Source organism: Hirundo rustica, chromosome Z (genome assembly GCF_015227805.2).
Source record: "Hirundo rustica isolate bHirRus1 chromosome Z, bHirRus1.pri.v3, whole genome shotgun sequence".
NCBI classification, from domain to species: Eukaryota; Metazoa; Chordata; class Aves; order Passeriformes; family Hirundinidae; genus Hirundo; species Hirundo rustica.
The window spans coordinates 38,325,363-38,350,521 of record NC_053488.1 but is presented as its reverse complement, the minus strand read 5'-3'; the positions used below and the strand labels follow the sequence as shown (position 1 = coordinate 38,350,521).

Here is a 25,159-nt window from a genome sequence, read left to right as displayed (position 1 = left end):
AAAGCACACCAAGTAACCGAACTGTTAGGAAGAGACCTCTGGAGATCATAATCCAGTCCAAGCCCTCTGCCAAGACAGAGTCAGCTAGAACAGGTTACAAAGGAATGTGTCCAGACAGGTTTTTAAATGTCTCAAGAGAGGGAGAGTCCATGATCTTCCCCAGCAGTCTGTGCCACTGCTCTGCTACCCTCACTGTAAAGTTGTTCCCCATTGTTAGGCAAATTAATCCACAAACACCAGAGGTTTACGTCCAAAAAGGAGACAGAGGAGTCCTTTTACTTTATTCGAATAAAAGGAGAGGCCATGGGGCATTTCCCCTGGGGTGTCTCAGATTTTTGGAGGATACAGCCTCCATTTTATCCTAATTTCCTGGACACATTTCCCTCTCTTTTTCCCCATTGGCTTAGGTACTTGAGAGGTTCAGACTTTCCGAAATGCTTAAGACCTAAGATTCCCCTTTTAATGTATAACCCCATATATTTCTAATTCTTATGGGATTTATGGGTTTTCCCCATTGTTACTTTCATTTTTCAATATCCAATTTCATTTATAGACAAACTTATGGTTTGTTTGTAAAAACAAATATCTTCTTTTCCATTCACCAATCAGTAGAATCCTTCCCCTTGTTTCTCCTATCTCTCAGTGCTAGTTTTATCTACCAGCAGACCTGGGGCTTGTTTGTGAAGACAAATCTTGTCATTCCTCTCACCACGCTGAAGTGGAATTTCCCGTGTTTTAGTTTATGGCCATTGCTCCTCGTACTTTCTCTGGGCACCACAGAAAAGAGTCTGGAACCATTCTCTTTGGCACCCACCTTTGAGACGTGTTGATGAAACCCCTCTTAGTCTTCTCCAGACTACATAAGCTCAGCTCCTGCAGTCTCTCCTCATACGAGAGATGCTCCAAACCCCAAACCACCTTTGTGACCCTCTGCTGGACCCTCTCCAGCAGCTCCTTGCCTCTCTCCTCTCGTACTGAGGGAGCCCAGAACTGGACACGGCACTCCAGACGCGTCCTCACAAAGCGATAGCGGTGGAGGCTGGAGATGGACAAAGGGCGGCACCGCGACAGCCCAAAGCTAAAAAGGCGCCGCGGAGGTTCCGGCTGAGTCACGCGCTCCGAGGCGCGTCGCCGCGGGCACGCGCACCCCCACGGGAGCGCGCGCGGCGCCGGCAGCGCGCGCGGGCGGCACCCCTTTCTAGTAACTTCCCCGTTGCAGTGCGTCATCACGGCGCGCGGACGCCGGGCCGGGCCGTTTCCGGTGTCGCGGGTGTGGCGCGAGGGCTCGCCTGGAGCCGCCGGCCAGACCCCCTGCCCTGCCCTGCCCTGCCCTGCCCGTCCCAGCCCCGCCCCGCCCCGTCCCGCCCCGCCCCGCCTCGCCCCGCCCCGCCCCGCCCGCGCGCGGCTATGTCGGACAGAGCGGAGGGGCCCGCGGGGGGTTCCCCAGGCTCCCCCACCCCCGACTCCGCCGGTGCTTCCGAGCCGCGGATCATCAAAGTCACGGTGAAGACTCCCAAGGAGAAGGAGGAGTTCGCCGTTTCCGAGACCAGCAGCATCCGGCAGGTGAGGGGCAGGCTCGGGGCCGGTGGGGCTACGTTGGGGCCGGGGCCGAGCTGAGCGCCGCCCGGTGGGGGGAGAACGCCGGCTCGCAGCTCCCGCCTGCGGCAGCGCGGGGCGAGGGCCTTTCCCGGTGACAAAGCAGCTTTTGCTCGTCTGGGTCGCGCCGGGCGCTCTTGGGCGAGCACCAGCACCGATCCCGGCCCAGGAGAGGACTGCGGCCGTCTGGGGCTAGCGGGGCTAGTGGATAAACGTGCCGCCTCGTCCCCTCGTCACCGACTTCTCTCTCTGTTGCACTGCAGAGGGCCGGCCTGGAAGGTGGATGTAGCTCATTCGTGAAGTCGTTGAGTCATAGAATGGTTTGGATTGGAAGGAGGCATTAAAAATTTTTCCCGTTTCAGCTCCCCTGAAAGCAGGGACACCTTCAGCTAGATCAGGGTGCTCAAAGCCATCCAACCTGGCTTTGAACACTTCCAGGGATGGGCCATCCACAGCTTCTCTGGGCGAGCCTGTTCCAGTGGCTCACCACCCCCACAGTAAAGATTTTTTTCGTAATTGCTAATCTGAACCTATTCTCTTTCAGTTTGAAGCAATTGCCCCTTGTCCAGTCAGCACATATTCTTGCAAACAGTCTTGCCTCATCTTTTGTGTAAGTTCCTTTCAGGTGCTGGAAAGCCACAATTAGGCCATCCCAAAGCCTTCTCTTGTCTCGTTTTCTCGCTGTGAGTTGTCCTGTTGATCTGACTAGTTTTGGTGGTAGTTGTCTCACTGGTTGGCTAACATGACTGTAGAAAGCATATGTGGTCACTTTTATCTTTGTATTTCCAGTGGTTATTTTGATCTAACACTGTCTTGAAAAGCAGCAAGTAGGCCTTCAACTTTGGCTAGTCATAACCTCGTACTGTGTAAAATCTGCCATCTCCTGTACTTAAATGTGCTAGTTACGGGTATGGTACTTAGCATGGCCCTACTGTCAGATAACCAAGTTATTAGGGATCTTGTGCCTTCCTGTTAAAGTCTGTCCCCAGCTGCCTCTGTCTCAAACTAGTGACACCTGCTCATTCATCAACACTGTTTCCTGCAAGTCTTCTGGTTTTGTAGGTTTGCTGTGCAATTATTGACTATAACTTCATTTATTTAAATTAGAAAGCAGCAAATAATAGAAAAGATGCTATCAAAATGTAAAAATGCAGAGTTTCGTGCTTGTAAAGGATGTAGACATTACTAGATTCAGAACTTCTTTTATTTTCTATAGGATTTCCTGTTTTTTCTCCTTGAAATGGTTGTAAATGTGGCAGCTTCCACAGTTCTTTTTGGTGTTGTTGGTGTTGCAGACCTCATCAAAAAAAGATTACATGTCTGAAAGCACCACAAATGTCTAGATACAGATCCTTAAGTGTGAGATGAAGGACACTTCTGGTTAATAGAAGGAGATACAAAAGATGAAGTAAAGGCTCCAAAATTTTAAATGTAGTGCTAGCACTTCAGCTAGACTGTCAGACTTTTTTTTCACCTAGTTGCTGAGAATAGAGGAAATGCTAATATTTCTTTCAAATTTTTTTGTCCTTACATCTAATCTAAATTCAGATTGGTGGTTTTTGTTGTTGTTGTTGTGTTGTTTTTGTTTTTTTGTACATTAGCATTTGGGCTAGAAGTGTTCCAGATCTGAGATTCATTGAGGTTTCCTCCAGATGCCAATGCATTAAAACTGTTCTCTTCTCTAGTCTTTTGGAAGCTGCAGTGTTTTGTGCTGTGAGCTACTCTCTCTGCAAGCTTGATCTAGGCATTTCTCCCCAAAGTAAAATGACTGTGTTTGCTTTTTAATGTTGTCCACTGCTTTCCCAGCAATCTCAGTCTGAAAGGGGTGCTTTTCACTTCTCTGTTCTCCATAGATTTGTGAGCAGCATCAATGCAGTTTTTGTAAAAGATTTTGCAGTTTTGGGGCTTTTGTTTTGTTAGGATATTTTAAAAGAGATTCATAAACTGAATCTAACCTGAGGATTACGTTTGTCCTAAAAAGCAGTCAGCCATTAGTTTGAGTCCTTTGGAAATAATAAAGAGATTTACTTTAGCTGTGAATTTTGTAATATATTTGACTTGAACAGGTTTGTTTCAGATTTGAATATTGTTGGAGCTGCCAGGTTTTCAAATAAACAGTTGTCACAAACTGAAATAGTTGTACAACCAATCAAGAGCATGAATTTTTAGTGAAAGCGGTCATGCATGTTTAGGGAATTAACAGAGAACATTACTTCAGATGTCTTTGTTGTCTACAGGTATCTTAAACTCCCAAGTGTTGTCTCTTTTGGAGCTGCTGTTAAAATATTAGATCTGCAGTTATGGCTTAATTCCTGTGAAGGAAGATTGCTCTGCTGGGTTTACCATTGGATTGAAGTCCCAGGCAGTGTAACGACACTAAAAAATGCATTGTCCCTGTAATGTGACTTAACTCTGCCTTTTTCTCTTAAACTGCAAAAATGAGCTGCTGATAATAATAAACATCAGCAGTAGATGTAATGTTTCTAGAGCCAGCCTTGAAAATAGGTTAATCTCAAATACCAGGCAACTTGCACATCTCTTGAAATGCATCTGGGCTCAGCACGTGGTTTGTTGAGATAGGTGGGCCAGTAATTTGTAGGCTGAAAAAAACACACACACACAAAAAGCCCCCCAAAACCAGCAAACAAACAAACAAAACCAAACAACAACACTACCACAAAAAAACCCAACACAAACAAACAAACAAACAACAAAAAACAACAAAAACCCACAAAAACAACCCAAACAAACAAAAACAACAACAACCAAAAAAAAAAAACCCAAACAGCCAAACCCAAAAAGACATTCCCCCAGTATATTTCTGTAGCTAACATTAGAACTTAAAGAATTCATTTGTTTATTTCTTTACAGTCATTTCAGAATACTACTAGAACAGGATCCTAGATTTTTCTAGGAAAATAGTTCATGTCATCAGGGCTAAATATAGGGCTAAAAAGTTGTATTTTATGTTGCTTCATTAATGTAAACCAGGTCTGCAACTTTTCTGTCAAGATTTTTTTCCTGTATCTTGTGTTGTGCAGCTAGAACAGTGAGTATGCAGGTTGGTGTGGAAAATAAACTAAGTACAAAGCCACTCTGGGAGGTCAGTTGATTGCAACTGCTGTCCATCTGTCTTTTATCCTCTGAAAACTATTTTATTGTGCTGACAATTTGGTTCAGTATTAGGACAAGGAGCAAATGTTTGCATTCTTGACTGGGTATGATACTGATCTTGCTCAGAGCTTAATGAATACGCAGTGGTAAAAGATGAATACCTATAAACTTGTTCACTTTAACTAACTCTGACAGTGCTGATACTCCAGCTCACTAAAATTGTCTCTTGTCCTGTGCTTTTTCCTTCGGTTTATTTTCTGAGTTTGTGGTAATACAATCTTCGCAATTTCTTGCTTAGCAGAGTTGTCTTAGTGTGTTCCTTTTTGTAAAGCCTGTATACAAAGAAGAAGGGTGCTCGATTTGGGAACGACTCATCGCCTTCGTGTCTTAGTCAATGACTTGAATTGTTTGTTGGATTGGATGTTGAGGTGCTGGAACCAGTTACATGGAAAAACAGGGGGGTTTTACCTTCATCATTTAGAATGAAGGAGTTTTAGGAGAGTTAAAGCTTGCTGATGCTTCTTGGTTCTGTTTTAGTGCCCTTTGTTGACATTTGAAGTATTCATGAGTTTATCATAACTGGTCCAGGGTTACTGTCTGTGAGTGTGTTACGCACTGAAAGATATCGAGTTGTCTGTTCTGTGAGCATTACAGCTCTGAAATAGAGTAACATGCCTAGCTGTGTGTTATTAACTTGTAGGCAAACCAACAGTGGATATAGTTATTCTGTGCTAACAATTTCAAAAGCTTGAAGTTCTTCCAGAGAATGGTTGTCAGTCCTTTGACTCTATGAAAATTTCAGAGCAATGCCCATCAGGAAGAGTTAGTGAAATTGAGTTTATAGTTCCACAGAAAACAGAATAGATTCTTTTGCAGATTTAGGGGTTTTTTTGCCCCATTTTTATTTAGCTTCAACCTTTAAATAGAATATCTCTTCAGTATGGAACGCAGTTTTCAGTAACAGCATATTTAACAGCTTCTAGTGTGTTTTTTAAAGTAGTTGAACACAAATGTGCTTTCTGCACTAGACTAAACTACAGATAAAATCCATGAGCTACTTCATTATAAGTAAACGTATCCATTGTGTTGAGACTGATTTTTGTCAAGTGGAGAGCTTCTAAATTTTTTGATTAAAATTTCAGCACAGTTATGGTTGAACTTCAAATCCATAAATCCAGGGTTTCATTTTTGTGCCTGATTCTTGCAATCCTAAATTGGTATTCTTCTGCTTTATAAAGCTCACACACGTGTAAATGTTAAATTGTTAAAGCTTTGGGTAATTTGGTAATGGAGCATCTTTCCTGGCTTGCATATGCTTTTAATATTTTATGTAATGTTTTACTTTCTAAAAAACTTTACTTTATAAGAGCAATTCTTTTAACATTATCTAATTCTGTTTCACAGTTTTTCTGTAATCCAGGGATTACTGAATGGTGCAAACAAAATAGGTTGGAACTATATAATGGAATCCAGTCTGTTCTTTGTTTCCAGGACTGTGATTCAGGTTTCTTTTGTTTTTCAGGTGTCTCAGGGCACTTGAATACAAAAAGCATTTAGTGTTAGGTTTTCCATCCTCTAGTGTCTCAATGCATTGTAACACATCTGTGTGATTCTTTATGGAGTCTGCCTCATGATAGACTCTGATTATACATATTTCTTACCTTGGGGTTGTTTTTCTCCTCATTTTGTGATACCAGAAATGTTTCAGAGCGGTGGTAGGTGATTATTTGATAGAAGAACCTTCAGAAATAAAAGTATATTGACTTTCCTGACTATTGGCTTAGTTAGATGTAACTCAAAGGTACCAGTTATCTGATCATAGTACACAACAAGTGTTTTCTGATGATTGACTGGCAGACAGAATAAAATAAGGAAACCTATTTAAGTAGTACTGTGAAGTGTCTTTTGTGTAGATACTTATCTGAATAAAAGTAAGATACTCTCTTTTTTTAAAGTATTATTTTTTTAAATGCTATCTGTGTCAGATAGGGCCTGCATTTGTCCTGTGAGTTTGTTTTGCTAAAATAACTCTTGGTGGGGAGTGTCAGGCAATTTTAAAAAACTGCCCTGTGTACGCTTCAAAATTGTCGACAGCATAGAAAACCATAGTGAATAATTAGCTGTAGTAGAGGTGTCATGTAAAGATTTTTAAAACCAGTCAATATTTCAATCTAGTGACTATAAATCTTGTCTCTGAAAAAGGGTCATTGTCTGGGAGTAAAGTTAGAGTAAAATCTCAAGATTTTGGAATATATGGTGACATGGTGTTCTGGTTTTGACTATACATGATACAGTTAATTTTCTCCTTAGTAGTTGATATAATGCTGTGTTTTGTATTAAGTAAGAGAAAAATCTTGGTAACACACCGATTTTGGCTCTTGCTAAACAGTGCCGTTGTTTTTTAGGAGTGTTATTCCCTTATCAGTGGCCCCACTGAGACTTTCCAAACCACGCTGCCACTCTCTGCCACCTTTCCCCCTCCCTCTCCCCCTGAGCCAGTGCTTTATTTGTTAAATAATGTTGAAAGTTGTATAAATTAGTTAAGAGTTGTATAATACAGTTGAGAGTTTTTTAGATGAAAATAACAGCGAAAGAGAAGAGTTGAAGCATTTTCTATTTTTATGCAGCACAAAAACTTCAATGGCTTGAGTTGAATCTTAGTGTCATGTAACTTACAAAGATTTTTTTCTCTTTTCACTCTTCTTAAGTTGTCAGTCAACCCAAGGTATGCTGGTGAGGAGAGCTGGAAGCACAAAAGGTCAAGATCACAGGTTGAGATAAGAACAATTTACTGGAAACAGCAATGAGATAAGAAAACAAATATTAACAGCAACAATACTAATGGCAGAGGGTGCAAGAAAATCAATGATTCACATGGAAAAAACTCCCTTAGTAACAGACATCTCACTCCACCATGTTTTCTTCACCAGAAGGAACTCCTTCTCCCTGGGAAAAATTCCATTTCCCCAGCTGCTGTCAATGACAAGAGGTGGTATAGAATAACCTCTGGGTACTGGCCATGCCCCCTCCTGACTGCTGCAAAAATGAACCGTGGTTCTAGCCTGAGCCAGGACAGTGCTTATTGTAAATGGAGTTTTCAGCTTGTGTTGCTTTGCCAGTGATCAGGTACATAAGGATCAGGGAGAGAGTAGATTGCCAAGTGCTTTTATGGAGAAGCATTGCTTCTCCAAAGAAAGCCTTGGAGAAGTGCAGTGGCTTGCTGAAGCATCCCTGGGAGGAATAGAAATGGCTAGGACTTGAGTTGTGAGCCCTTTACACTACTATCCGCTGATGCAGTTTACCCTTTATGGGCTGCTGGCTTTTTAAGCTCATCAAGAATCTGACTTTGTGTTTTGAAATGTGGGGGTTTTGTGACTTTGATTTGGTTGCAGACATTTGAGGAAATAAATTTATTTTGAAACTAGAATGGGTCATTGCAAAGCCACCATAAGATAGTAACTCCATTGACACATGAAAGCAGCATACTCTTATGTAGAAGCCTCATTTTGTGTGTTCTGTGCTAAATTTATATGTTGTGGGCCAAAAGTGCTTGTATTCCTGCTTGAAATGAGAAATTCTTGTCTTCCTTCCTGTATAGTGTCCTAGAGTTGTGCAATGAAACCTTGTTTTTACTGACTCACTTTAAGTTGATTGTAAGATGACCAGGTCATGATTCATCACAAAAGGAAACCACAGCTATCAGCTGTGGCCATGAGTGTGTTTGGTTCCCTACTTCTTGGGTCGGCATGACCTTTAGCCATTAATTCTGTTGTATAAAAGCTGGAGCTCATCAAAGTTTGCTTCTGAGACTGCTCAGTGTGGGTGTAAGACAGACTGGAGTTCAGCCAGTATGCTTAACTGTGTATATAATTAGGAAAGACAGTTGAAAGTTGAAATATTATGGGTGTATTTTGAAACAGTGGTGCTGAACAAGGTAATGCTGTTTCAAAATCTTTGTAGTAGAAATATTTGAAGGACTGCTGGGAATGAAAACTGCAGTTCAGCCTTCTATGTATAAACGTCTTCTTCCATGTTACCTCTATTGTATTCAAAAGAGTTTCATGTGGGGAGAGTCAGCAACCAAACTTTTGTTTACAGTCATCTAGATAAAATTATAGCTTAATATTTTCAAAGTAGTTGAAGGTTTTAGGGGCGTGCTTTCTGTTACTTTCAATGGGACTTTGATCTGAATTGGCCAAGACCTCTTCCAGGTTATTACTGTAATTTAGTTTTTAAATATGACTTATTAAGCTGAGGTTGAGAGAATTTGGGAAAATATTTTTTCATTTGCTTTCTTCTTTTTATTACTTTTTCACAGCACTTTGTCTTGTGAGTGGATAGTAATGTTATTACAGTTGCTGCTTTTGATGTTATGAAATAAGTCAACAGAAGCTTTTGAACAGTTATGTGGTGGTAATATGTCAAAGGAGAGTTTGAATGTTAATACTTTTATTTTACCTGGAATAACTCTTTACCAGGTCCTTCCAAGGCCAGGTTGTCAGATGTTAATAGGTTAATGTTTAAATTATGGGTCTGCTCTGCAAAGTGACAGTGCAAAATGATATCTGGTTTAGTCAGCTGTTCTGCTTCATGTGTATTCAGATATTTGCTTTGTTTGGTTACAGATGTTTACTTTGACTAGGTTGGGTACCAGTATGCATTTGTTCAGCATTAGACATCAACATTTTATGGTGTCCATCCATACCTTGCAAAAACCTTCAGAGGCAATCAAGTTGAGCAGGTGTAGTAAAAGTCCTAGCTTGCTTCATAGAGAGTTGGGTTGGTTTTTTTCCATGTGTTTTAACATAGAACAAAAAAAGACAAGTTTTGTTAATGGTGATTATTTTGAAGATGCTGTGAAGATAAGGGTGTTTGTCATGGAATTGAGAGTATAAACAAAAAGTGATGGTGTGCTGCTAAAAAGCCAATGAGTGTTCTCAATATGAAAAACGATACTGCTCCTGCATTTCAAAGAGGAAAAAAAAAAAAAACAAACGGTTTTTGTAAACAAGATAACTTGAGGTAAAATGGCAATTTGGGCAAAGTGCTTCAACAAGACAAGCTTTGGATTTTTTCTAATTCACGTCAAATCTACAAGTTGCCATGCTTGAGGGGAATGTGACCTTGAATCAACTCACTCTAGTTAAGAATGCTTTTTACATTTCTCCCTAGGAAAACCAGGCTTCTGTCTAGACATTAGTCCAGTGTTTTAGACTGATTCCCATGGTGCTTCTCTCCACATATTTTTCTAATCATGTAAAAAATTGAAATGATTTTACATTATTTTTACTGTAGTCAGTTACTAGAGGAGTACAATTAACTAGTTTCCATGAATACACTAGGTGTCAAGTATGTTGAAGCATTATTTTCACAGCTTTGAGTCCTTTCCTATGCCCAGATATGACTGAACACCTTAATAATACCACAAGGCATAGTATGATTGCAGTGAAATAAAACTTATATTTTAGAACAATAAAGCAAATGAGCTGACATTGTTGGTTGGATTGTTACATGATAATTAAAAGGACATTTAACACTTAGCAAGCAGCCTCTTTTGTAAAAGGTCTGGTATGGTAATGATTTCCCAATGAAATGAAAAAAGATGTTTATTCACTGTGCCCTGGGCTGCAGTTGCATTTCATGGGGCTGTGTCATGGATTGAATCAGAAAGCAGGGCCACCTAAGGTATAACTTTTGTCTGTATGGAAAGGAATGCTAGTTTTGACACATGAAGGAAGACAGCAAAAATATGTCTAAGAAGAGAGTATACTCAGTTCCAGCAAATGTCTAGACAGATTTATCCTCTTTGTGATGTTGCATAATCAGTCCTTCAGCAATGGATGGCTTCAGTGGTGTGCACATTAGTATCTGTGTACTTGCTAGTATATAATTATATGTGTGCTTTACCATGTGTATACATATGGGTGTGTTTAAGTACTGGATATACTAGTATGTATTTATAACATGGGTGCATGCCTGATTGAAGTTACAGTAGTCTTCAAGAGAAATCAGATTTTTGTTGTCACGACTCATAACTAATGATCTTGATGTGAAATTCTTCTGATTTCCTTTTCTGAATGACAAAGAAATATTTCCCATCTTCCTATGGACAAAAAGAAGTTCAGGAAACAAAAATACTTCTAGTTTGTGAAATACAGAATATGCAGGACAAGTGAGGTAATATAGCAAATGTGAAAAACAGATTGTTCTTATTTTTAAAAAATGCAGTTCAGTATTTAATTACATAAATGTATAATATTAATTTTTTTATTTAGTTCAAGGAAGAAATCTCTAAGCGTTTCAAATCCCACACTGATCAGCTTGTGTTGATATTTGCTGGAAAAATTTTAAAAGACCAAGATACTTTGACTCAGCACGGAATTCATGATGGACTCACTGTTCACCTGGTTATCAAAACACAGAACAGGTAACCTTAGTAACAAGCGGTCTTCTGTTTAACTCTCTGCATTATTAATAACTTTCTGTGGGGCAAAACTAGATTTGACTAAATCACCTTAATCAGCTCCTTAGTTACAGCTGCTTCAGGACAACAGTGGAATTATGAAATTACAGTGGTTTTCTTCATTTACATTGTATTTTAATTTTGTTTGTATTTCTAAATACATGTCTTTTGCTTTTGTTGTTGTTGCTTGGTTGTTTTTTTGTTATATAGCTTTTTTTTTTTTAAAGTCGTGGCTGTGTTTTGGCTTCAAAACAGCTTCTTCAGTTGTTAGCTATCATTTCTTACTGTCCATTAATGTATGTTATGCAGATTTTCTTTTCACACATGAAAACTTGCAGTGAATCTTTTCTTTCTTTTTCTTTCTCTGCATTTTTTCCCCTTGTTTTACCAACACAATGAATAGACACTCTGTTTTAGTAAAAGAGGAAAGGAAAACTTTTAAGAACTGCTTTAGTGTAATGAATTTATCTGTCTTTAGATTTTAAGGTGGTTTGGGATTTTTTTTTTCTATTTTGTTTTGGTTTTGGTGTTTTGTTTGTTTTTTGTTTTTTTTTTTTTTTCTTCCCTGTGTTGAAGAAGCATTAGAGTGAAGGTTGGAAAGTTGTATCAGTTGGCTGCGATATGTGCCCTTCCTGTCAAGTGCCCAAAAATCCTTCCAACAACCAGAGTAATAGATTTCTCAAAAGCAGTTTGGTATTAGTCAATAACATGTTCATTCTTTTAGAGTGTAAGTGGTTTCACTCCTGTTCTACTTAGATCTTTTCTATTTGTGGCGAGGATGTGAAAATGTCAGACGTTGAAGGAAAGGGCATGGGGTGTAGGAGAGAACAGAAATAGGCTTTCCCTTTCAAGGCCTTACCAAGACACAAAGGCTGGTTAGTAACATTAGGATTAAATACAAATTCTTGTTGAAATTACTATCATTAGCATTAAATGTAGGTACGTTTTGAAATTGATACCTTCAGTTCTATATTCATGCCTGGAAGAGTTACGTTCTCTGTCCTGGCGTCAAAATATGTGTTTATACTGTCAGAGGTCTCCCCTTCCTGCCGTGTGCCTCCTTCACCTGAAATTTAGGCTGATAGAAGCCATGCCAATCTTGAACACAGTATTAGGTAATACTGCAATTCTGTGCCCTGTGCATCTGAATGAGTATTCTGCTGTTGCTATGTTTTTTTATTGCTTTTTTTTCATGCAGTCTTGAGTGTAGCAGAGAGGCATCATGAGTAGTATTGGCAAGGATGCTTTTGACTTGAACAGTCTTCAGAGGGTTTATCGTTTCCACCTACTATAGCTATACTGAAATATCATATACATACTGAAATACCACTTGGACCTTCTTGCACTTTGCCTCTGAACAGAGGAACCCCCAGGAACAGAAATGTCAAATGCGTAGCTTTTGGGGAATTTTTGGTGTTCCTGCATCTGCCTTGATAAGTTCCTGCACTGCACTCCCTGTCTTCACTCGTGCCTGCTTTTTTGGAATCATTTTAGAAGAGTGTATTTCCACTATCTCCAGAATGTTTTAATCATGTCTGGGAAAACAGTGAACAAAGAACTATGTATCTTTTGTGTGTACCTGTGCTGTGCTCAAATGATGCATTGAAGTTTTCACCCAGTAGCTTTGATTGAATAAATTAAAAACATGCTAAAACCTGCTGGAGAGAATGAAAATCACCTCTGAGAAAGTATAGCATTATCTTAAATATCTCAGTAGTATTCTTGCTAAAATATCTATATTTTATGCTTGTCTCAAAAGACAAGATTTAGACTTTGCCAGTGTGGCCTGGGAGGTGCTAATTTTTTGCCATCAAGATTGATTTGTTCCCAGCTGCCTTACCCTATGCCATTTAATCTTCTATTGACTGTTGCTGTTACTGTTGCTGCTATGTATCTGAATAAATAAAAGATCTTTTCCAAAACTGGATCTGAAGGTGATCTTTTCCCTTCTAAGCTGTGTTTCATATGTAATTTCAAAATAGGAATCCTCATATATCCCAACCAACCCTTGTGAAAAAAAAAAAAAATTTTTTTTTTTTACTGTGCTACATTTTCTGGAATGCTACAGATTTCACTTTCACAAGAGAAATCTTGTGGTTTATCTTTTACAGTGTCAGAGTAGAGGCGAGTGATTAGCAGTGGGCAGTGAAGATACATTGAATTTCTGAATTTCTGTTCTTGGTCGACAGATATCATTTGTTCACAAGTGCTGAGAGGAAACATAATGGCAAGATGGGTATAAAAGTGGATGTGCAGTTGATGGGAATATTGCTGAAAGACTGGAGGCTAACAGGCTTGACACTCACATGAGCCATTATCTTCAGAGAATATGCCCCAATTTGCATGGGAGCATTATTGCACTGCAAGTTTCAGTGTCTACTTTTCTGTCACACTTCTGAGGACCTTTCATTTCTGTTACATGAAGCAGCGTAGTTGCTTCTCAAAACAGTTTCTCAGTTGAAAATACGGATAGGATTTTATGCTTAATATTTTTCTTTTGCTTATGGAGGAAAGATGTATTTGTTTTCTAGATGAAAGAAAACCAAATATCTCTAGCAGGAGGATCACGATCAGTGTACAGTCTATAATATTTCTCATTCAAGTTATAGCTGTTTGGCTAAGTATAGTCATCTTGTATTCAAAGTTTGCAGTTGCTGATGAAGTTAAAGAGCTCTTAGAAACCTCAGGAGAATTTCTGGATTTAAGGCAGCTTTCTTTTTTTTTTGCAGGGTTGGGGTTTTTTTTTCTGATATTTGCTTGAATTGAGCAAGATCAAATTTATGTTACAGGAGAAAGGTCCTCCAAGGTGAACTGAAGTATGAAGTCTAGTGTACCGTCAAATTCTCAAATCTTTTTGTGAAGTCTGAATTCATAGTTATGAAAGTTGTTTTATTCTGTAGTACTGCAAATACAAGCATTTATTGATTGTTGAACCACAGTGGAGAATCGATCTGGGTTTTAAAGTAGTTTATTTTATTTAGAACAGAGAGGCCAGGTTATGTTAATTCAAGCTCAGTTCCTTGATATCTTTTACTACATGGCAACATCTGTCTTTCTGCCTGCAGTAGAAGGGTGTGGTGAGTATACAGCCTGAGCAGCCTTTCGTGCCTGTGCTAAATTACGCTGGCTGTAGCTTCATGTGATTTCACTATCAGCCTGTCCATGAAGTCTTAAAGGTTATTGAGAGTCTGAGATTTGTCTTCTAATAAAATGTGACATTAACTGAATTTCTCATTCAGTAAAGCATCCTATTAGAGATGTGGCATGAAATAAATTCCACATTAAATTTTTCAGGCTTTATTTCTTCAAGGTGTGGGCATGTTATCGGTAGTTATGTGAGTATAGTGAAATAAGACAGGGATCCGTTAAGGCAAGGTAAGGACAGAGAAAACAAGTTCATTGTCAGGCATCACAGGGTAGGATGAGAAGGTGGTGGTGGCTCCAGTGATACCTATCTGTTTTTTAACTATTTTAAATTACTGTTCTGAAAAACTGATGACATGGCAGGTGTCTGCGAAAGAGTTATTACAGGAAACCATCTGGGGATAATTAGGTTTTAACCAAGAATCAAAATGTAATTTAAGATTTTCAAGTATAATACTATAGCTACATTTAACAGCACTATTTTAAATAACTTGTTAGACTCTATAAAAGTTTTAAAATTGCTTTTTTAGGTCGCAAGACCACCCAGCTCAACAGGCAAACACCAGTGGGAGTACTGCTACCACATCAACATCAAGCACCTCAACACCAGCATCAACGAATAGTAACCCTTTTGGCTTGGGTAAGAATATTTAGGTAGAATTGTTAGGTAGCATAGTGGGTATCTTCTCCTGGATTCAGGTGTAATAGTCCCCAAAGCTTTATTACAATGTAGACAGAACTTGAAAAACAAAACCCAAACAAGCACATCAGCCAAAAAACTGATTAGAGATATATATTGAATTGGCTGTAGGTTTCTGATCAGTCAGTTACCAGAGGAGAGTTGTTTTGTTAGTTTTATATAGAATCACAAAATAGTTTAGGTTTAGGAAGGGATACCTTTAAAGGTCATCTAGTCCAACCTCTGTGCAATTAGTTGGGACGTCTTTAACTAGATAAAGTTGCTCAAAGTTGCTCATGCAACCTGACCTTGAGTGTTTCCAGAGATGGGGCATCCATCACCTCCCTTTATAAACGGGGCCAGTGTTTCACCACAAACTTCAGATTTATACTGTTTCACCTTTGGTGGTAGGGTGCTACTGATTTTGGCACTGTGGGTAATGAAATTCCTTCCAGTGTCCTGTACTTCTTAAAAGTGCATCTGAATTACTATTACCTGAATACAGATGAATCACAGAAGTTTGGACCTGTAACATGAAGCCTAGATCTGCAATAAAAGCAACAAAATTGTTGCTAATCTTACAATCAAGTGTTTCTCAGGTTTCAAGTCTGATAGTATTATGGGTCTTCACTCACTTCTGTGAATGAAGAGGCTGCTGGCCTAAAAATGATAACGTATTTCCATAGCTGTGGTGGGGTTTTGTTTCATTCTTTATGTCTTTATTTTTGCATTTGGGAGTGGGGAAGAGGTTGAATTGGAAAGGCCAGTTATAGTAAGCAGATTTCTTAGGTTTAAATGATTCTTCAGTCTGTCTGGTACCTTCTGAAACTTTTTATTTTCATTCAAAAAAGCACAAAAATTCAAAATAAAATTAGCTCTTGGTGCATTACTACCAAGAGGAACATAGGCCCTGCTTTTAATTAGAACAGGAAATATTACTCATATTGGGAGTTCTCTCCTAGTCATAGTCTAACCAAGAGGAGGCAGTTAATTGATTATTGCAAATGAAGTTGCTAAGTGGGTGGAGGGGGAGGGACATGGACCTAAAACCCCCAAACTCAAACATTTGTTGTATCTTGGCTTTGGAAAATGAGAAGAAAAGTTGTTGGAATTATAACAAATTTTATTTAAGAATAAAGCTTGTTGGGTTTTTAGTTACGTGTCTTATTGTTTAAGGAAGCAAACTCCTGGGGAGTAACTTCTGAACAGCCTTGCAAAAGATGGGACTTACCATTAATTTTTGTTCTGTTGAAGTAGGAGATACGTTCAAGTATTTTGTATCTAGAAAGAATCTGGATGTGGTTGGAAGTAGAGTCAGTCACAATTTTTTCACCCTCTTAAAGGTGGCCTTGGAGGTTTGGCAGGCCTGAGTAGCCTGGGCTTAAATACTTCAAACTTCTCTGAGTTGCAAAGTCAGATGCAACGACAACTTATGTCCAACCCGGAAATGATGGTTCAGATAATGGAGAATCCGTTTGTTCAGAGCATGCTTTCAAATCCCGACCTGATGAGGCAGTTAATTATGGCTAATCCTCAAATGCAGCAACTGATACAGAGAAATCCAGAAATCAGTCACATGCTGAATAATCCAGATCTAATGAGACAGGTATGTAGAAAGATCTATTTGTTCATGACTTGTGATTCTGCTGTTAATGTAAACAACAGAGCAGGAATTAGAGTGTGTGAACATTTTTGAAATCTTTAATCTTGTTCAAAATCCATAAAAGGTTGCCATAGACAACCAGTGTCTACATTCTTCTTGTTAATGTCCAAAATAGACTGATATTTCAGAAAATCTGCAGCATAGTTTCTGAAAGTCATTGAATACTGTGGAACAATGTCTTCTGAAGATAGAACTAGATGTGGCTGTCTGCCCTTGAAAACTATCGTCTAGCCAGCAATTTTACCATAAGTAGTAATTCTCCAAAATACTGCGTATTTCCATTGTATCTCACTGTGGGTACTTATCAATGATTTTTAAATTACAAGATAAATAAGACGTGTTGTGTCGGAAAATGTGTCAAAACCTGAAGAGATTTACAGATGCTTTTGAAACTGTATGTATTTATTTTAAATTTTATACTATAGGCTGCCTACTGTAGTGATGTTAGAAATAGTAAGAATTGTGGTAGAATGCTGGCTAAGTACTGGATTGTGTTGTCTCACACTGGGCTGGCAGGTTGATTCAGTTTTAATCGTAATTTTAAACTGGTTTAGACACGGGTAACTGAGATATTGCCAAATGCTGACATTTTCACTTTAGAATGGATTTCTTATTAATACAGATTAAATGTTCCACTTCTCTAGACACTAGAACTTGCTAGAAACCCTGCAATGATGCAGGAAATGATGCGAAACCAGGACCGAGCCTTGAGCAACCTTGAAAGTATACCAGGGGGATATAATGCCTTGCGTCGTATGTACACAGACATTCAGGAGCCAATACTGAATGCAGCACAGGAACAGGTGAGAAAAGATTACAAATGACATGGAGATTAACATTTTTTAGTAAAAGAATTGAAGTAATTTAAATTTCTGGGTGTTTACTTGACAAAACAATTCTTGAAACTTGAAGTTGCTATGTACCCTTTTACTTTTGAGAGGAAAGAGCTTTAAAAATCCTGTGTTGTTCTGAGCCTGAAGAAATAGGGCTGTCACTTTGTGTGATTGAGAAGATAGTTTAAAGTCAATAGATTTGTTTGTTATTTAATTTTTATTTCCTTTAATTCATTGCCTTAAGCTTTGGAGGTCCAGTAAAAAAACCTTTTAAGAGTGTCTTTAGTAACTTTTAACTAAAGATGAGAAGAGTGAAAGACCTTAGAGTCAGAAACAGTATGCAAGACACAGTTTTACTGTGTTCAAATTACAGTGCAGTAGCAACACTGCTTTCAAAAAGAAATGTGTTTTAATTTCTTGGGGTGTCCTAGTATCTCTCACTGATAGTGTCTTTTCACAATATTTAGGTTTAATTACAATAGAATGGTAAGTATAACTGATTAAGAGCCACAAACGTTTATTTTCATGTATGATTTAGAAATTTGTAGATGATAAATGTTTGCTTTCCTTTGTAGTTTGGAGGTAACCCATTTGCTTCTTTAGTAAGCAATTCATCAGCAGGAGGGGACAATCAGCCATCTCGTACAGAAAATAGAGATCCTCTGCCGAATCCATGGGCTCCTCAGTCCAGCTCGCAGACTTCCACAACAAATACTGGCACTAGTGGTGAGAGCAGTGACAGCAGTAATGCTGAAAATAGCACTTCTGGCACTACAGGACAGAGCTCAACTGGACCAAATTTGGGACCTGGGCTTGAAGGTGTGTTTGTTACTGCAACTGTATATATTTGCACATACTTGCAAACTTGCTGAAACAATTCTTTCATTAGGAAGAGGGGTTTTTATTTTGTTTTTATTACTATTTACTTTTTTAGAATATTCTGCTTTTATCAGAGTCCTCTGATGAAAAACAGGAAAAAATTTTTTTGAGTGATAATAATACTTGTATACTGCCTTAAAATAACAAAGGTAACAAATTTGTAGATGAATTGTAGTATTTTTTCTGTTCTGAGGCAAATGGAAAAACAGCTAATAAAGTAGATAGTTGATGGGAATATGCATTGGGTACAATATCTGTCTTAACTTCTAGAGTAGATGTGTCTGTGTAAGCAGAACCACACTGAGGTAAATTTCGGGGTCTTAAACTCATGAGAGCCAAGTGGTTATATTCTGAGTTTAGACAGTCTACTTTCTGTGATGGTAGTCAGGATGTGTACTGAAGTGCCCTTTAACTTTTCTTTAAGCTGGTATGTTCAACACACCAGGAATGCAGAGCTTATTACAGCAGATAACAGAAAACCCACAACTTATGCAGAATATGTTATCTGCACCCTACATGAGAAGCATGATGCAGTCATTAAGCCAGAATCCTGATCTTGCAGTACAGGTAAATTGCATTTGGTATAGTAATATATTGTGTGTATTAAAGTGAAAAATAACAAAACCCAAAAGCTCAACAACTGACTGTGGCAAATGGGCCTGTTTTTAATGTTAATTCCTAACTCCCTGAAATTATTACCTGCTTACTTTCAACAACTTGTTGCAGTGAGTTTCTTCAATTTGTAGTTGGATATCATGCCTGACATGCTTCTAAAATAACTTGTGGGGTTGTGTATGTTTTGTGCAGCCCTAAACTTGTGTTTCAGCATTAGAAACAGACAAAACAAGTGCTTTGGTTATAAATTAAGGTAGAGCTAACAGTAAAATACCCCCACTAGTTTGGAAGAATTGAAGAGAGAGGACTTGGTGCCATACCTAGATATTACTCTGATTATAATTCTGACTGGTTTTGTAGAAGTGCTTTCAATTTTTATTTAAAGTGATAATATTGAAAGTCAATTTCTGAACTGAGATTGAAAAAATATTATTTCTTCTGTGTTACTCACTTGGAAATATCCTTGACTTCAGGTGATATTTACAGCAAAGCTCTTACTTAGATATGTAGTGGAGGCTGAACAGGAAAGGATTTTCTTGTAATGCTTGGCCAGACAGCCTCATTTGTATCTGTAAATCCATTCCATTACAAGGAAAAAAAAACAAAAACAAACCCACCAAAAAATGAAAACAAAACAAAATAAAAAACTACAGGAAAACCCCCACACAAAAACAAAAAACAATGGGGGGGGGCGGGGGAACACCAAAACCAACAAACAAAAAAAACCCCACAAAAACAAAACCACCAAAAAAAAGACAAACACGCCCAGAAAGTGTTAGCCAGAGTAGATTATTATTATTCTGTGAGGTAATTTTCATAGACTATTACTGTATTATCATGCCTTTAAATCTCCAGTGGTTTTTACTGCTTGATCTTTGAAGTTAAATATTTTTGTCCTTTAGATGATGTTGAATAATCCTTTGTTTGTTGGAAATCCTCAACTTCAGGAACAAATGAGACAACAACTTCCAACTTTCCTTCAGCAAGTAAGATGAGATACTAGCTATTAATAAAGGTCTTCAAGTCAATGAGCAATATTTTTAGTAAACTGGTGCCTGTCTTTGATCTGGCTAATAGCTAGATTCTGTAATATATTCTCATTAGCTTTAGATACTAAGTTAGATTGTCCCTTGATAATACTCTTGCTGATGTCTTCATCGCTTTCAAAAATTAAACCTGACTATTACCTATGACTAGTACAACTACTAAGATTTGTTCTTGCTTCTTTGCTTAGAAGGAATAAATGCTCTTACTGCACAAGAGCCAGAAAACACCTGTTCGTGACAAGATTTGTTTCACAAATTAAAAATAATAGTAGTTTTCACACTACTAGTTGAAGTTTCAGTATGCTTTTCTCATGCCTCTTTAAAACTGCCATAAATATGTGGGAAAGAGGTCCTAGACCATGTCTTGAAAGACCCAAATCATTAACTAATTTAAAAGAAGTGGGTTCTGAAGTCTTTCCTGGAAAGATTGCACTACCACTGTCTTCCGCTCATACCAACATTGTGTCGGCAGCCCAGGTATCTGTGTGGTATTATTTGCCACAGTGTGTAGTAGTACTGTGTTCCCTAAATAAAAGCAAGAAAGTTTTTTGTAGGAATCCACTGCATGAGTTCTGTCGTTAGGCAGTCCTTGCAAATCAGTGTAAATATACATTGCCAAGATCTGACTTTACACACGAGGTTTTATGAGTAAAATAATGAGCACGTACATGAACGATCATGTTCAGTATTCAGACAATATTGTTTGAATCACATGAATGGCTGTCGTGTTTAGTATTGCCACTGCTTTCTAATGACTCTGTAGTATCTGAGGAGCTAGTACCACATTTATGTTTTGAAATCTGTGAGTAATTGGTAATTAATGAAGGCACAGTAGGAATCATATCTGTTCCCTTTGTGTATCTCCTTCTCTTATTATCACCTTAGAATTTATCTGAACAGATAGTTCTCTGTTGTATTCACTGTCTAAAGTTAGATGATTAACAGCATTAGCAGGTGAGGTGTGGAGAAATATCTGAATATTCTCAGATTGTTGGTAATATTTCAACTTGTGTTTTCTTGCTGTGTTTATATTATGGGATTGGGAGACAGCATGGAATCTGCATAATGGAAGGCATCTTTTGCAATTAAGGGCAATTGCCCAGCAGAATTAGGGAAGAACGGTTGCTACTGGAATTAATAACATTAATAGAGATGAGATCCAGGTCACCTAAGTGCTCTAAGAATTGTTGGGCCACCATTTATGTAAGACAGCTTCAAATATCAGACAGTAAGTCACAATTTAAATATTTTCATAAAGTAGTTGCAGCAGGTTTCTTTGGAGACCCCAAAATGATTACCTCTTTAAATCTGAGTAATCTTCATCTACTATACATTTAGTTATTCTTTGACTTTTAGCTATCATGAAGATAAAAGTCCAAGGGATGAATGGAGAATATTAATTGCTCTTTTGAAGTCTCTTTAGGTACTTAGATTAGAGTTCTTCGTGTCCTGTTCTGGAGTTCTGCTCTGCACTAGAGGAAGTTTCACCTAAATTTGTGATTTCCGCATGAATCAAATGTGATTTTTCAGCAAAAGTAATCTGGTCTAGTTGCCAGGGGAAAGGTGCCAAGATTAGTAAGCCTATCGGCTCTTTGGTCTGATTCCCATAACTTCGTTATTTGTAACTAAAACATTACTTTTCACTAACCTGTTGCATCTCTATGCAAACATGAGCATAAGCCACTAGTTTTGAATTTGTGTCTAAAATAATGAGGGGTTTGGATGTTCCATTTCTGAAATGAAAAGGATTTGCCTTCTAAATTACTTGATGATGTGAAAGCCAATTTGTAATTGAAGTCACAGTAGACTGAGAACCCTTGAGTATTATACATTTGCTTGCTGGTGTGTTTGATTACATTTCAGGCTGTAAGACCACTGCAGATATGAGATATGTACAAATATTCACAATCAAATTGCTGTGATCTGAAATTAAGTAGGAAAAAGGAACTAAGTACTTTTTCTTAGCTATTTATTGGTCAGGTTTCATCATGTTCAGCATTGTTGCTTACTAGTAGTATGATATAGGAGGCTAATTCTAGAATAATGTATTAACACAGTCTTGTGGCCTTGAAAGATTGAGATCTATAATGAAAAATACTTCTTGTATAATTCTCATTTGAAAGGCTTTTTCTACATCTAGAGAGTTAAGTGATCACCTTCTATGGAAGTTTTCTCACAGAATTAAAAATAACTGAAAGATTTCCTGTAATATTCAACTACAAAATCAAAAGCCAAGTTCTGAAATTATGTCATATTCTGTAACACATTTAGCAATAAAATTTACCTTGGAGCATCTGCACATAATGAATAGTTTTTCTCCTTCTCTTAGATGCAGAATCCTGACACGTTATCAGCTATGTCAAACCCCAGAGCAATGCAGGCTCTGCTACAGATTCAGCAGGGCTTGCAGACATTAGCAACAGAAGCACCGGGGCTGATACCAGGGTAAGAACTGATCTTAGAAATTTGGACAGGAAGTATTCCCTTGTGTTGTGCATTCTTTTTAGATTTAGAGATTTGTACAGTCTTTATTAAAGATTCATCCTCTTGCCTTTTTATAGTTTAACTAAACTTGTTTTAAAATCTGTCACACTTGAGTGTTATGCAATTTTAAACAGTGGTAACTCTGGTCTTTGTCTCAGTACTTTACTCAAATTATTCTCTCTTTGACAGAATTTGTACCCACTAACTAATGACAAGAGACAAACTAGTATTTATTATTCAAGTGGTGTATTTCTTTTTTTGTAACTTATGCAGATTTAATCCTGGTTTGGGTGGAGTGGGAGGCGGTGGAGCTCCTACAGCATCCACTGTACCTAGTTCTGTTTCCACTGAAAATACAAGGCCAGCTTCAGGAACTGCTGAACCTAGTCACCAGCAGTTTGTCCATCAGATGTTGCAGGCACTTGCTGGTGCAAATGCTCAGGTAAAGCACATAATTATATTCTACATATTTTTACTTTTGTTTTTAATTGTAAAACACTGGAAAGAAGACAGATAGTTGCGGGGGGAGCACTGGATGCTTCTGGTCGAAGGTCGGTAGAGGAGGCTTAAAAGTGCTATTGCAGCTGTGCAAGTAAATGCTCTGTCCTGGTTAAAAACATGCCTCTAAAGGGCATACCATTGAGACAGTGCAGAACTTTGCCATGATTTTGTGTAAACGGGATCTTCCTATAGAGCACAGCTAACAGTTTGCCTTAAGACTCAAGCTTTCTAACAATCAGGGTTTTTGGTTAGTCAACAAATACTTGGAAGTGTTACAGAAGAGGTGATCTTTCTGTCAAGGAAAAACAAAGCCTATGATCTTCAAGATTGCTGACAACATAATCTTTGCTGTTCCACATTGCTAGGTTGAACTCTGTTTTGTTTTAAAAAAACAGCTATATGCATTTCTTTGAGAAACTGTTAATGGGATCTACATGTACCCATTTTAATTTGAAATCTCTTCTATCAAACAGACAGTTTTTCTTGGAGTTCAGGAATGTTATATAAGTGTAGATAATTTGATGGTGCTGGCTTGTTAAAAAAAAAATCTTCAATTGCTAATTAAATTTGTCTGAATATATTTTTTGGAACTTGAAAAAGGTGTTCTCAAAAATTAGAAAAGACAGTGTGGTGTGGAACCCCCCTGTGTTTAAAGCATGTATTTTGCTAAATATGTATTATGCTTTTATAGCTTAAAATTTTGTTCTTAGCAGTTACAAAATCCAGAAGTTCGATTTCAGCAACAACTGGAACAGCTGAGCGCAATGGGCTTTCTGAACCGTGAAGCAAATTTACAAGCACTAATAGCAACAGGAGGAGACATCAATGCAGCTATTGAAAGGCTCCTTGGCTCTCAGCCTTCATAGCAGTGTTTCTTTTAACTTGAAAAAATGTAATTTATTTTTGATAACAGCTCTATAATCTTTCAAATTGCTTTATTTCATTCTGACTCTTGGGATTGTCCTGTTATAACTAAAACCAGTCTGATGCATTTGAAGGTGGAACGCAGTAGTTTTCTTCAGACAGTGGGAATCAATGCATTTTCACTTTTGAGTGCATCAGTTCTTTTTGTTCAGCATTATTTGTGATTTTTTTGGAAACCATATCAGCTTTCACGGTTGGATGAACTAGTTTTGTCTGACCCAGAAATGGCGAATTTATTTACTACTTAAACAGTATCTTTCAGTAGTAATTTCTGTAGATTACACATTAAAAAGGAAACAAATTAATTGAAGCTGTGGATACCAATACTGCTTATTGGGATTTTTGCACCTTTTTTTTCTCGACTGGCAAAATGCTGGAAGATTTATGCCACTTGAGTAATCTACCATCTTCTGCTTTAAATTGTATAAACACAATATATACAACACAGCTCATTTCTGGAGATTTACACAATACAATAGAGTGAAATTGTAAGTAATGAAAAAGCAAACAAAACCCCCCAAAACAACAACAAAACGCATGAAAAAACCAACCAACCAACCAAAAAACAAACAAACAAACAAACAAACAAAAAAAAACACAAAAAAAAAACCCACACAAAAACAAAAACAAACAAAAAAACCCCCACAAACCAAAAAAAACCCACCACAACCCAAAACACAAAACAACAAAACCAAAATCTCAAAGCAAAACCAAGAAAAAAAGTTACAGGACTTTAATTTGGTACGGAATTGCCCAGGATCTTTGCTAATTATCTGAGAAAAAATGCTTAAGCAATTTCAGTTAAAATATACTAGAATTACTGGTTCTGGTTGTCTCTCTACATTTAACTGTACAGAAACTTACATTATAACATTATCTCAATATTTACAGATTAACTGTAAATTACTTTTGTCCTTATCCAAATTAAAGAGCCATGGCCTTGTACTCTGGAATTGCTTCTACAGCTATTTGGCTTGTTCCACTGAGGTTTTAACATGTATTCTGATTTGTAATTGGAGAAATTGCTTCTATTCATGGTCATGTGATACTCTAATTACTTTTAAACACCAAGTAAAAAAAATACTGTAGAGCTTTTGAGTTTCTCTTGGTAGTTATTTCTCTTGTGCACGGGTAATAAATGAATTAAAAAATATCTTTAAGCATCTTGTTTCAGTGTGTTTGCAGTTGATCATAACCTAAAAATCAAGATGACAGTCC

General features: G+C 37.9%; 1 protein-coding gene across 2 annotated transcripts; it reads left to right on the top strand.

Annotated features, from left to right (window-relative positions):
- Positions 1-1,383: 1,383 nt before the first annotated feature.
- On the top strand, positions 1,384-25,104 carry UBQLN1 (ubiquilin 1). Of its 2 annotated transcripts, none has more exons than XM_040090655.2 (11): positions 1,384-1,563; positions 10,986-11,137; positions 14,848-14,957; positions 16,340-16,602; positions 17,304-17,462; positions 18,068-18,311; positions 18,796-18,938; positions 19,889-19,972; positions 22,362-22,477; positions 22,790-22,958; positions 23,731-25,104. In XM_040090655.2, exons 1-11 carry the CDS (start codon positions 1,408-1,410, stop codon positions 23,881-23,883), a joined length of 1,749 nt encoding a protein of 582 aa, XP_039946589.1. In that variant the 5' UTR covers positions 1,384-1,407; the 3' UTR covers positions 23,884-25,104. The 2 variants fall into 2 exon arrangements, with proteins under 2 accessions (XP_039946589.1, XP_039946588.1); XM_040090654.2 differs by having other exon boundaries at positions 23,728-25,104.
- Positions 25,105-25,159: the final 55 nt, after the last annotated feature.

Coding starts and splice junctions, on each gene's coding strand:
- UBQLN1 (XM_040090654.2), top strand. CDS start 1,408: ATGTCGGACAGAGCGGAGGGGCCCGCGGGGGGTTCCCCAGGCTCCCCC. Junction 14,958..16,339: donor TAGTAACCCTTTTGGCTTGG/GTAAGAATATTT, acceptor ACCCTCTTAAAG/GTGGCCTTGGAGGTTTGGCA. Junction 16,603..17,303: donor ATCCAGATCTAATGAGACAG/GTATGTAGAAAG, acceptor CCACTTCTCTAG/ACACTAGAACTTGCTAGAAA.